The 13,273-nt window shown below is 37.9% G+C and overlaps 2 protein-coding genes across 2 annotated transcripts in view; both read left to right on the top strand.

Moving 5' to 3' along the window:
- The window catches only part of LOC101892653 (troponin C), a 519,923-nt gene that overhangs the window by 311,762 nt on the left and 194,888 nt on the right, over window positions 1-13,273 (top strand). The window lies entirely within an intron of this gene.
- LOC101897782 (serine-rich adhesin for platelets) overlaps window positions 1-13,273 on the top strand; it is a 169,530-nt gene that overhangs the window by 102,732 nt on the left and 53,525 nt on the right. The window contains exon 4 of the mRNA XM_059131002.1: window positions 1,491-3,720. Coding sequence (XP_058986985.1) covers window positions 1,491-3,720 — 2,230 coding nt within the window. The remainder of the gene's footprint in view (window positions 1-1,490; window positions 3,721-13,273) is intronic.

Raw genomic sequence — 13,273 nt, 5'->3', positions numbered from 1 at the left:
CTATAGAAAAAAATCTCCTCAGGTCCCTGAGGTTAATTTTTTCTATAGAAAAAAATCTCCTCAGGTCCCTGAGGTTAATTTTTTCTATAGAAAAAAATCTCCTCAGGTCCCTGAGGTTAATTTTTTCTATAGAAAAAAACCTCCTCAGTTCCCTGAGGTTAATTTTTTCTATAAAAAAAAATCTCCTCAGTTCTCTGAAGTTAATTTTTTCTATAGAAAAAATCTCCTTAGGTCCCTGAGGTTAATTTTTTCTATAGAAAAAAATCTCCTCAGGTCCCTGAGGTTGATTTTTTCTATAGAAAAAAATCTCCTCATGTCCCTGAGGTTAATTTTTTCTATAGAAAAAAATCTCCTCAGGTCCCTGAGGTTAATTTTTTCTATAGAAAAAAATCTCCTCAGGTCCATGAGGTTAATTTTTTCTATAGAAAAAAATCTCCTCAGGTCCCTGAGGAAAAAGTCTCCTCAAGTCCTCAAGTCCCTGAGGTTAGTTTTTTCTATAGAAAAAAATCTCCTCAGGTCCCTGAGGTTAATTTTTTCTATAGAAAAAAAATCTCCTCAGGTCCCTGAGATTAATTTTTTCTATAGAAAAAATCTCCTCAGGTCCCGGAGGTTAATTTTTTCTATAGAAAAAAATCTCCTCAGGTCCCGGAGGTTAATTTTTTCTACAGAAAAAAATCTCCTCAGGTCCCTGAGGTTAATTTTTTCTATAGAAAAAAATCTCTTCAGGTCCCTGAGGTTAATTTTTTCTATAGAAAAAAATCTCCTCAGGTCCCTGAGGTTAATTTTTTCTATAGAAAAAAATCTCCTCAGGTACCTGAGGTTAGTTTTTTTCTATAGGAAAAAGTCTCCTCAGGTTCCTGAGATTAGTTTTTTTCTATAGAAAAAAGTCTCCTCAGGTTCCTGAGGTTAGTTTTTTTCTATAGAAAAAAGTCTCCTCAGGTTCCTGAGGTTAGTTTTTTCTATAGAAAAAAGTGTCCTCAGGTCCCTGAGGTTAGTAGTATAGAAAAGTCTCATCATCTCGACTAATGACATCTTTCCTTTGCCTCTCCAGCCTGTTTTGATCTCTGAAAAAGCCTCCTTCATGACTTTCCCAAAACAAATTGTTGACATTCTTCAAAAATCAAAACAAATTTTTCGCTAAGCGATTTTCCTTGTCCGCCAGCAATTATAAAATAAGAAAAATGTCTACTAACCTACATTTTGTCATTGGACTGGTTTTCCATTGCATCCAGTCGAACCACTTTCGTTTTGTGATACGAAGAAAAAACAAAGGAAAAAAAAAAACAAATCATAACAAATTTTCCTTTCAATGAAAAGCTGACACACAGACAACCGGACTGATGGACAGACGGGCGAAAAACATCGGCAATTTGTCTTGTGGCCTGTTGTGGTGTCTGTAGTTTCACACATGTCCTCTCTCTTTTTTCTCTCTCACTCTCTTTTATTGCAACTCTCATTAATTACAAATTTCTCTTCTCTTGTTTTTGCAGCACTTTGAATGCAGGTGGTGGCAGCAGCAACAACAATTCAAAGTCAATGTCAACACCGGCGACAACAACAACAAATTCCCCTGCATCGGTGATGCCATCGAATTCCGGATCAGTCACAAATAATTTAGCCATGGCCCAGACTTTGGCAACAGGATCCGGAGGTGGTGGAGGCAATGCTGGACGCATGAAAAAACACTCAACCACCTCCTCCAGCCTCAGCTCCTTGGGTTCCGAGGAAATTGTGGAAATTCATCGAGAAGATGAGGATGATTCCTCCAAGGTGGCCAAAGAATTCAAGGTAATGCCAAAACTGGCAAAAACTCCCGGCCGGGCAGCCTCCCATCAGTCCCATTATTCCACCGATAAAAGTGCCTCCTCGGGTTATTACAGTTCCAATGTGTGTTCCACCTATTCGCTGGAGGAACACATCTACAGTGAGCCAACCATTGAGTTGAAAGAAATGGCAATTGGCCATAAGGCAAACCTGATTGCCGGCCACCCGTCTGAGAGTGGAAAGGGGAAAATGGTGAATGAAAAGCCATTGGCTGGGAATGGTGAAACTTTGTGTGGCCAGGATGATGATGATGAGGCTAGTGTTATGCGTACTCTCGACTATAATAGACGCTTTCGGTACGCGGATCATCAAAAGCCAGGCAATGAGGCGAATGCTGCGCAACAACAATCTTTGTGTCGCTTCAATGGCCCCCAAACCTCCTCCAATTCTTCCTCATCGAAGGAGTTCAAGGAGAATTTACGTATCCTGGAGAGTAGTATTGAGAACTTGGATCGCCATTTGAAATCATTTCCCCGTGGCATGATCATGGGATCGTCCGCGGCAGCAGCAACAGCAGGGGGAGTGGGAGGAGGAGTCACAGATGCCATAACCCATCACCGGGGAGAAGAGAAAATTCGAGCCTCCTATTCCCATTTACCCACCATCAGAGAAGGCTATGATGCCACTGCCATTGGCACCCTGAAAAGGGGTTGGTCCGAAGATCCCGTGACCGATGATTCCCTCATCGACATTGACTTGGATTCATTTCTCCTGGATGAGGCTGGAAAAAAGGACAAGAAACAAAACCCGAAACACCAACAACTTCTACCTCCAGCTAAGACCAAAGCCTTGGGAATCGACAACCCCACTTTTCTGTCCGAGGAACAAGAAGAGAACCACTACAAATGTGCCAAATACATCAATTCCTGTCCCGAGGATGCCTATCGTGTGGAAAGCGACATCATAGCCCCCGCCCGCAGCTCCATATCCGAACAGTCGGTGGCGGTCTCGGTCAGTGATTTGTATCCCAAACGCTATGAGGATCAGCTGCATTTTCAAAATACCCGCGAACTACTTGAGGATGTGCGTGACAAGATTCGTCTGCTCAATTTGACGCAAGAGCCTCCCAGTGGCGCCCAATCAAGGCGCCAAATTCAAGCACCAACGGGAAATCATTTGACTCTGGACGAATATATCCCCAAGGAGCTGCACACCATGATCGGAACGCTGAAACGGGAACTCGAACTCTATTTGCAGCGCATGAATCAGCACAGCGAGCTGGAGATACGGCAACTCTGCACGGGTCTGGTGAAAAATCAGAATATAGTCAAAATGAAAAATGCCTTTGAAAGGCGGCGTTCGCTCAGCGATATGAGTGATCATCTATCCACGTATGAGACATCGGGTCTGCCACCCATTAGCATACGCCAGGAGGTGACCACCATCAAGTGTGCCAGTGACCCGAACTTCAAAATGAAACGGAAATCCCTGACCGAAGTCTTTCCCATTAGCGAGTGTTATGTGGAAACCCTGCGCACCTTCGGCAACGGCATGGAGCGACAAAGTGATCCCCTGCCTCCTCTGCCCGGTGGTGGGTCACAGCTCCAGAGAAACCTGAATTTCCACCAGGCCAGTATTCAACAATTCGAAAACGACACCAACAGCAACTTTGAGAAGCTAAATAATCCCAGAACGACAGGTAGTGTGAGGAAACATGATAACTCTGCCTCTGGCTCCTGCTGTGCCTCGGCCTCATCCTCCAACTCACCCAACGACTCCTCAGATCCCCAGGACAAGGATTCCATCCTCGAATGGCATCGCAAAAAGCCCAGCATCTGGGAAATGTACTACGGCACCAATCGCATTCAACAATCGCTGCTGGGCGGCAATGGTAAAAAGAATGGCCTGATGGTAACCGGAAATACAAGCTCATCCACGCCCTCGCCCATGTGTTATGTAAGTAGACTCTTTTCCTTTTTCCCCCTCAATTTTAAAATCGGAAAACCATTTCATGGCCATTTAACATAAACTAGAATCAAAGCTTATTTTTAGCCGGACATGTAATTCTCTTCCGAAACAAAAAATTCTGAGACACTTCAGATGGTGTTGGCTTAGGAAATATCTTCCTATCCAAATTAGGTAATTTCCTATTAGCCTAAATGACCAAAAGCCGAACGTTTTCAATTTTTAGCCAAACACATTCTACAACAACATGAAGCAAGTGAGAATTTAATTGAAATGTTGCAACATGGATTACGATGACATGGTGTGGACATTCAAGGCAGAGCCGTCGGAAAAACTATAATCATTGCACTGACGATCTTATTTTTTATAGAAAAAACTTACCTCACTGGCCTAAGGAATTTTTTTCTATAGAAAAAACTATCCTCACTGGCCTGAGGATTTTTTTTCTATAGAAAAAACTTACCTCACTGGCCTGAGGATTTTTTTCTATAGGAAAAACTTACCTCCCTGGCCTGAGGATTTTTTTTTCTATAGGAAAAACTGTCCTCACTGGCCTGAGGAATTTTTTCTATAGAAAAAACTTACCTCACTGGCCTGAGGAATTTTTTCTATAGAAAAAACTTACCTCACTGGCCTGAGGAATTTTTTCTATAGAAAAAACTTACCTCACTGGCCTGAGGAATTTTTTTCTATAGAAAAAAGTTACCTCACTGGCCTGAGGAATTTTTTTCTATAGAAAAAAGTTACCTCACTGGCCTGAGGAATTTTTTTCTATAGAAAAAACTTACCTCACTGGCCTGAGGAATTTTTTTCTATAGAAAAAACTTACCTCACTGGCCTGAGGAATTTTTTTCTATAGAAAAAACTTACCTCACTGGCCTGAGGAATTTTTTTCTATAGAAAAAACTTACCTCACTGGCCTGAGGAATTTTTTTCTATAGAAAAAACTTACCTCACTGGCCTGAGGAATTTTTTTCTATAGAAAAAACTTACCTCACTGGCCTGAGCACATTTTTTTTCTATAGAAAAAACTATCCTCACTGGCCTGAGCACATTTTTTTCTATAGAAAAAACTATCCTCACTGGCCTGACCACATTTTTTCTATAGAAAAAACTATCCTCACTGGCCTGAGCACATTTTTTTCTATAGAAAAAACTATCCTCACTGGCCTGAGGAATTTTTTTCTATAGAAAAAACTATCCTCACTGGCCTGAAGAATTTTTTTGCTATAGAAAAAACTATCCTCACTGGCCTGAGCACATTTTTTTCTATAGAAAAAACTATCCTCACTGGCCTGAGCACATTTTTTCTATAGAAAAAACTATCCTCACTGGCCTGAGCACATTTTTTTCTATAGAAAAAACTATCCTCACTGGCCTGAGGAATTTTTTTCTATAGAAAAAACTATCCTCACTGGCCTGAGGAATTTTTTTCTATAGAAAAAACTATCCTCACTGGCCTGAAGAATTTTTTTGCTATAGAAAAAACTATCCTCACTGGCCTGACCAATTTTTTCTATAGAAAAAACTATCCTCACTGGGCTGAACATATTTTTTCTATAGAAAAAACTATCCTCACTGGCCTGAGGAATTTTTTTCTATAGAAAAAACTATCCTCACTGGCCTGAGGAATTTTTTTTCTATAGAAAAAACTGTCCTCACTGGCCTGAGGAATTTTTTTCTATAGAAAAAACTGTCCTCACTGGCCTGAGGAATTTTTTTCTATAGAAAAAACTGTCCTCACTGGCCTGAGGAATTTTTTTCTATAGAAAAAACTGTCCTCACTGGCCTGAGGAATTTTTTTCTATAGAAAAAACTATCCTCACTGGCCTGAGCATATTTTTTTCTATAGAAAAAACTATCCTCACTGGCCTGAGGAATTTTTTTCTATAGAAAAAACTGTCCTCACTGGCCTGAGGATTTTTTTCTATAGAAAAAACTGTCCTCACTGGCCTGAGGATTTTTTTTTTCTATAGAAAAAACTGTCCTCACTGGCCTGAGGAATTTTTTTTTTTTCTATAGAAAAAACTGTCCTCACTGGCCTGAGGAATTTTTTTCTATAGAAAAAACTGTCCTCAGTGGCGTGTGGATTTTTTTTCTATAGAAAAAACTGTCCTCACTGGCCTGAGGAATTTTTTTCTATAGAAAAAACTGTCCTCACTGGCCTGAGGAATTTTTTTCTATAGAAAAAACTATCCTCACTGGCCTGAGGAATTTTTTTCTATAGAAAAAACTGTCCTCACTGGCCTGAGGAATTTTTTTCTATAGAAAAAACTGTCCTCACTGGCCTGAGGAATTTTTTTCTATAGAAAAAACTGTCCTCACTGGCCTGAGGAATTTTTTTGCAGATTTTTTCCTATGGAAAAAAGTCTCCTCAGGGAGCCCTGAGCAGATTTTTTCCTATGGAAAAAAGTCTCCTCAGGGAGCCCTGAGCAGATTTTTTCCTATGGAAAAAAGTCTCCTCAGGGAGCCCTGAGCAGATTTTTTCCTGTGGAAAAAAGTCTCCTCAGGGAGCCCTGAGCAGATTTTTTCCTGTGGAAAAAAGTCTCCTCAGGATGCCCTGAGCAGAAGATTTTTTTCTTCCGTACGCCCATGTTACCCTGCCTTAGTTAGAATAATTCAAATTCATGTGTTTGTCATTTGTAAAACCGTAGTCACCTAAATACTTTGCTCTTTGGTATGCATGTGTAAACACGTGTCTACACATACACATACGTGTGTGTGTGTGTATGCATACATACATGTTTCTGCATTGCATAATACAAAATGAAGACATACAGGAGGAGATTAAAATCAAATTGAAATCTAATAAAAAAATGTTGTCGAACACGTTTTTTGTATTTCTATAGCTGCTACGTGATTTATTTGTCGACACTGCAGCAGCAGCAGTGGCTGCTCAAAAAAAAAAGAGTTCTAACCCAACCCCACCTACTGCACGTCGTGCGTAGCATTAGTGACCCAGTCCAAAGTCTTCAATGTAATGCCGTGAGTTGACAACAACTACTGCATGCAAAAGTGCAAGCGATGAGAAATACAATTTTGTAAAAAAAAAATCAAAAAAAAAAATGAATGCGAATCAAAATCATTGCCGTTGTAAATGTATGATACGTGCTGTGTCAAAAATTATAAAAAAATAATTGAATTTTTTTTTATGTGGTAAAAAATTAAATAGAAATAAATTAAATGGTTGCCATTTGACAGGGTTAAAAAAATTGGATTTTTTTTCTAATGCAGACATTTATTTAATTAATCTGAGGATTTTTTTCTCTAAACAAATAATGAGTCGAATTTGTTTGAAGAATTTTTTTCTTAAGTAAAAAAAAAATTGTGGAAATACAGGGTGAGATGAAAAAACTGCAAGCAATTTCAGACTGCTGTCATTTCTAAGCCACTCGTCCGTCAGCTTTTAAATACCAGTAACAGCTCATTGTATCGTTCACAAGCGCACAAAAGCATTTTGGTGAGAATTTTCCAGAAAAAAAGTTATTCGTGATGGAATTCAAGTGTGTTAGTGTGATTCTTTATATTTGGCAGGAGAACCACAAGTGGCTATCGTTAGAGCACTCCGGCATTTAAATGTGAATAAATCTTTTGTGTTTCGTACCATCGCTTGTTACCGTGATACTGGTAGCGTAGCCCGACGTCAAGGAAATGGACGGAAGAAAACCAGCAACATCAGCAGAAATGGTTCGAAAAGTAAAGAAGCGACTTGATCGAAACCCGCGTTGCAGAAAAATGGCTCGCGAGCTGAACATATCACAATATTCCATTCGGCAAATATTGAAAAATGAGCTCCTCGGGGTAAAGCCATTGAAATTCCAAAAAGTGCAAAAACATACACCGCATCGGAAAGAAAATAGACTCAAAAGAGCTAAAGAGTTGCTTCGCTTGGCCGAAAGTGGTGAAGTGGCCGAATTTGGTTTCAGATTTTCTCCGATGAGAAAATATTCCTTTTCCAGCAGTTTGTAAACAAACAAAGTGATCGCGTTTACTTGCCAGAGAGGTCAGAAGAAAAAGTGCACCTTCGGTTGGCCACCAGAACTCAAACCTCAAGCCGACCATGGTGATGGTGTGGGCCGCCATAACAGCCGATGGTCGCTCTCTGCTCGTATTAGTCGTCGCAAACCGTGGCATCAGAATAAATGCCGAATATTATCGCGAAAATATTCTGGAGGGTATATTAAGCCTTGGGCACGCAAACAATTTGGCCGCAGAACTTGGACTTCCAATTCCAACAGGACTCAGCACCATCGCACTCAACACGCGCCACCCAAATATGGTTACAAAACGAGGTTCCTCGCTTCATTTCCAGCGCACAATGACAACCAAAATCTCCGAATACCAATCCGTTGGAGTATTGTGTCTGGAGTATTTTGGAAAGCAAGATTGGCACAAAAAAATGCCAAAGTGTCGATAACCTCAAGCAAGCGCTTCGCCGGGAATGGGCCAAAATACCGCAGAGCAACATTCGGTCAGCGTGTGACGGTTTCATTGGCCGTTTGTAGGTCATAATTCGCGCCAAAGGTGGCCAATTCGAACAAATCTAAACTTATTCTAAAATTTGATGCTATTTCCGACATTTTTTATTTCCATTCAATAAAATTAAAAAAAGGTATATCAAGGTCAAAATTGTGAATTTTTAAAGAATATTGGTTCAAGGACTTGCAGCGCCAAAATCGTGGGCTTGTAAAAATAAAATTTAAAAAGTTATGGCGGTTGGCTTTGTTGCTGTTTTTGATCTCACCCTGTAGTTGTCCCTAGTAGAGCGAGAATTTTTTTCTTAAAAGATTTTTTTCTATGGATTTTTTTTTCCCAGAAAAAAGTTGTTCTCTGGGATTTTTTTCTACAGCTAAGATTGGCCTCAAAGGCCTGTAACTTTTTGCAATGAAAGAAATGGTACAGGTTTGTCTGAGAATTTTTTTATAAGTAAATTGCTCTAAGTTGTTTTTTTTTTATAGTCAAGTTAATCATCACAGGTTTTTTTTTCAACACCAAAAAAATTACATTAGGATTTTTCTACGGAGAAAAAATTTGCCCTTATTTTTTTAAATACGACTTTTCAAAAATATTTTCGATTTAATCACCGAAATTAAAATTTTAACACCCATAACCCAAATCTAAACCACCAATTCACATTTGAACATGTCTGTCAAAACAAATTAAATTGTAATCAATTTTCTTAATGTATTTGTTGTGTTGTTGTTTTTTTTTGTGTGTTTGGTATTTAATAATTTAATTAAATTTATTAAAATATTAAGGTTAAATTCATGTTCTTTCATTTGAGTCGTTGTTTTTTTTGGGCAATCAACTTATAATCGCTTTTAATGGCAAACCACTTGGGGGCTGAGTCAATTTAAAGAAAATTGAAAACAAATTATCGAAGGCTAGGCCAGGCAACACCAGCTGTGATAAAAGAATATACGAGGGTCGGTTTGGTAAATAAATAAATAAAATTTAAAAAAATCGAAATGATCGGCATCCTTTTCATCCTTTTCAAAGCCATTGATATATAAGAAATATATTAAATTCGAATGTAATTTTCTTAAAAACCGTTATACCTACAAATAAGGTTTATTCTGAGACTCATACTAAAATTTTATGCAGGACATTTCTTCCTTTGGCAAGTTCCGCAGAAAATGAAAAATTAAGAAAGATTTTGTCTTAGAATGGAAACGTGTTAGATTGACAGTAAAAAACATTATTTTCACTTGTAACCTATAAATTTCGAATGTAATTTTCGTTAAAACCCTACAGGGTGTACAGGGTGAGATAAAAAAAAACTGCAACAGAGTCAAATGCCATAATTTCTAATTTTTTTTTTTAATTTTATTGAATAAAAGCAAAAATTTTCGGAAATAACATCAAATTTTAGAACAAGTTAAGATTTGTTTGAATTGGTCTCCTTTGGCACGAAATATGGCCTTCAAACGACCAATGAAACCGTCACACGCTGTCCGAATGTTGCTCTGCGATATTTGGGCCCATTCCAGGAGAAGCTCTTGCTTGGTGTGATCGACACTTTGGTAGTTTTTAGTACCAAACTTGCTTTCCAAAATACTCCAGACACAATAATCCAACGGATTGGTATCCCAAGATTTTGGTGGCCATTGTGCGCTGGAAATGAAGCGAGGAACCTCATTTTGTAACCATTCTTGGCTGGCGCGTGCTGAGTCCTGTTGGAATGTCCAAGGTCTGCGGCCCAAATGTTTGCGTGCCAAAGACTTTAATACACCCACCACAATATTTTCGCAATAATATTCGGCATTTATTCTGCTGCCACGGTAGATTAATACGAGCGGATAGCGACCATCGGCTGTTATGGCGGCCCACACCACCACCATGGCCGGCGCTTGAGTTCTGGTGGCCAACCGAAGGTACACAATTTCTGCTGACCTCTCTGGCAAGTAAACAGATCATTTTGTTGGTTTACAAACTGCTGGAAAAGGAATGTTTTCTCATCAGAGAAAATCGGAAACCAAATTCGGCAGTACACCACTTTCGGCCAAGCGAAGCAACTCTTAAGCTCTTTTGAGTCTATTTTCTTTCTGTTGCGGTGTAAGTTATTGCACTTTTTAGAATTTCGACGGCTTATTTTCTAATATTTGCCGAATGGAACATTGCGATATGTTCAGCTGACGAGTCATTTTTCGGTCACTGCGACGCGGGTTTCGCTCAAGTCGCTTCTTCACTTTTCGAACCATTTCTGCTGTTGTTTCTGTTTTCATCCGATCACTTCCTTGACGTCGGGCTACGCTACCTGTATCACGGTAACGAGCGATGTTACGAGACACAAAAGATTTATTCACATTTAAATGCTGGAGTGCGTTTTTTATAAATTAATGAATTTCTGGCGCTTAGATAAGATAAAAACTTTTGCTGCATTCTAGGACCTATAGTAGAATTATATCACAAATACATCTTGAAGAATATTTTGTCTTGAGTTTGCATCTCAGCATTTTGAAAAATGCACCACAAAGGGGATATTTTATCCGTAGAAGTTCTTTGGAAAAATATTGTGGCTAATAGAGACTTCAAGATTTTTCATCTTTTGTAATAACTTTAAATGCAAATATGCTAAATTGTGTGAATCCAAGTTATACATTTTTCTCATGACGAAGAATTTCAATATTTCGTCCAAACTTGCTTTTGAAATAACATTAAACGTAAATATGTTAAACTGTGGTTGGTGATAGGTATTCAGAAAAACGTTCTACATTAATATATAAATGTAGCGGAAATATTTGTCTACTTAATCAATTATTTGCTAAATATTATTTTTTTGAAATATTGATAGGACAGGGGCCTGTAATTATAAATTGCCAAAAAATTATTTTAAATGGCCTTATAATGAATTTCTTAAGAATATGTGTCCTGGATAATCGGAGCCAAAATCAGCTATTTTTGAAAATAGTTTTCTTGTACTAGATTTTGGTTTAGGAAATTTGTTTCCAGGGCCACGAGAGCAAATAATCCGAAGTATATTTTGAGGTTTTTGGAAGCTATTAATATTTTTGGGAGATATTTATGTTGTTTTGGAAATATATATTGGAAATTTTCGAAGAGTAATCAGAACCCTTAACCAGATATTTTACTGCAGAAGGTGATTAAGAACGAAATATTCATGGGAGAAATATCTCTTATATCTTTAGAAAACCTGCCATTCTTTAATAACTTTAAATGCAATGCCCCTTAAATTTTATAAATCCAAATTTTAAATTGTCCTTATGTTGAAGAATTTCAAATTTCAATTCGTATTGATTTTTTAAATAACTTTAAATGCAAATATATTAAATTTTGATTTGCTTGATACTGAAAAAGATATACAATTAAAAATTATTTACACTTGTTTCTCCCATGTGAAATTCTGCCAACTTCTTACCATTTTCCACAACCTGCCTCGTTACAGCAACCAAAAGTTTCAAACAATTTTTGATAGCCATAATTATTACAGAGCAATCAAAATTTTCTTCCAACTCATTCAACATTCAGACGCAAAATATTAAGCCAAAATAAAAAAACTCCTTGACCGACTAAATTTTAAGAATTTGTTTCGTTGTCTGTATATCTCTAAAAATAAATTACTTAACTAGAAAACACAATTATCTAAACAATTTAACAAATTAATTTTACAATTTGCCAAGCAAATACTTTAAATCAATAGGCGGTCAAATATATAGACAATTTTTGTATTTTATTCGGTAATGTGTACGGTAATCAATAAAGCACAATGGCTCGATCTTAACCCGTTCGTTTCCCATCGATTACATTTTCCCACTGGGTTGTTTCTATTCTTGCTCTTGCTCTATTCATATTTATGCTAGTGACAACGGCATTTCTAACCCATATCAGAGGTTCTCTCATTAACATAAGAAGAGAAAAAGAGTAACAAATAGGGTGGGGAAGAATGAAAAGAAACAGTGTTTATGTGGGGTATGTTCAGTCAATGATACAGTGTTGCTACTGTAGCGTTTTTCACATAAAATTTATCAAGGGGTTTTTCTATTAGAATTTGAAGTGTTGGTACTTTTTCAGAGCCTGAAGCTTAACATGTATCTTCCTTCCACGTAACACATAAATATTTAACCACCTTTAAACAACTGCATAATTAGCAACCTTTTAGTGGTTTATTTAATAATTTTCCATCGTCAAATTTAAGTATCACGAAGTAGTTGAGGATTTCATCATTCAAGTTACAACATGTTTTTGTTTTTTTTATTTGCAAGTCATCGCAGCAGCCCTACATCGTCTGTTTGGCCCACAACTAAATGTCAAACATCAAATTGTCAGACATTGCACATTTTCTGCAAAGTCACATCCCACTTTTGTGGCTTCGCCTCACAACTTAAGACAATGTCCGCCTAATACCTGGGTTGTGCTTGGTCAAGTGCTAATCCAGACATAGGAAAAATACCGGCAACGTCTGATGAAGCAGGGTATCGGTAATTTAAGATGCAAGGTACTTAAGGCTACGCCATGCAGCCATGATGCATGATAGGTAACAACAGGTTTTTTTTTTGGGGGGAGATCTCTTTGTTGTTTGTGGCAGCAGCTACGAAAGACCGGCTTGCCACAAGATGTTATGCGAATAATGGTATAAGAAAAAATTGTTTTTAAATACCATCCAGGGGCACACCACAATACATGACATTAGTAATAATGTGCATCATCAAATGTGTGGGACAGTGGTTTTAGGAAAGAGAAAAGAGGTATTTTTCCAAAAAAAAAAACATAATTCAGAACTATATTTATGGGAAAGGTAAACTCATCCGATTTTAGTAGACTTCTATAAACAGAATACCTACTGAGAGCCCCCTGCCAAAAAAAATGCCTGCTTTAGGGAAGGTCTGCCAAATTGAAGGCCTCTTCAAAAGCCTCCTATGGGGAGAAGGCCTTTTAAGAAGGTTCTCTTCTCAAAACAAGACCTCTTAAAAGGGCTTCTTAAGAGATATTCTAAAGTTGTCCATACATAGAAGACCTTATTAAAGGTCTCTAAGATTAGAAGACTTCTAAGAAATCATCCATGGATTGAACCACATTTGCCAGG

The sequence above is a fragment of the Musca domestica genome, unplaced genomic scaffold (assembly GCF_030504385.1).
Source record: "Musca domestica strain aabys unplaced genomic scaffold, Musca_domestica.polishedcontigs.V.1.1 8, whole genome shotgun sequence".
NCBI lineage: Eukaryota > Metazoa > Arthropoda > Insecta > Diptera > Muscidae > Musca > Musca domestica.
This window is presented reverse-complemented; position numbering and strand designations above follow the sequence as displayed.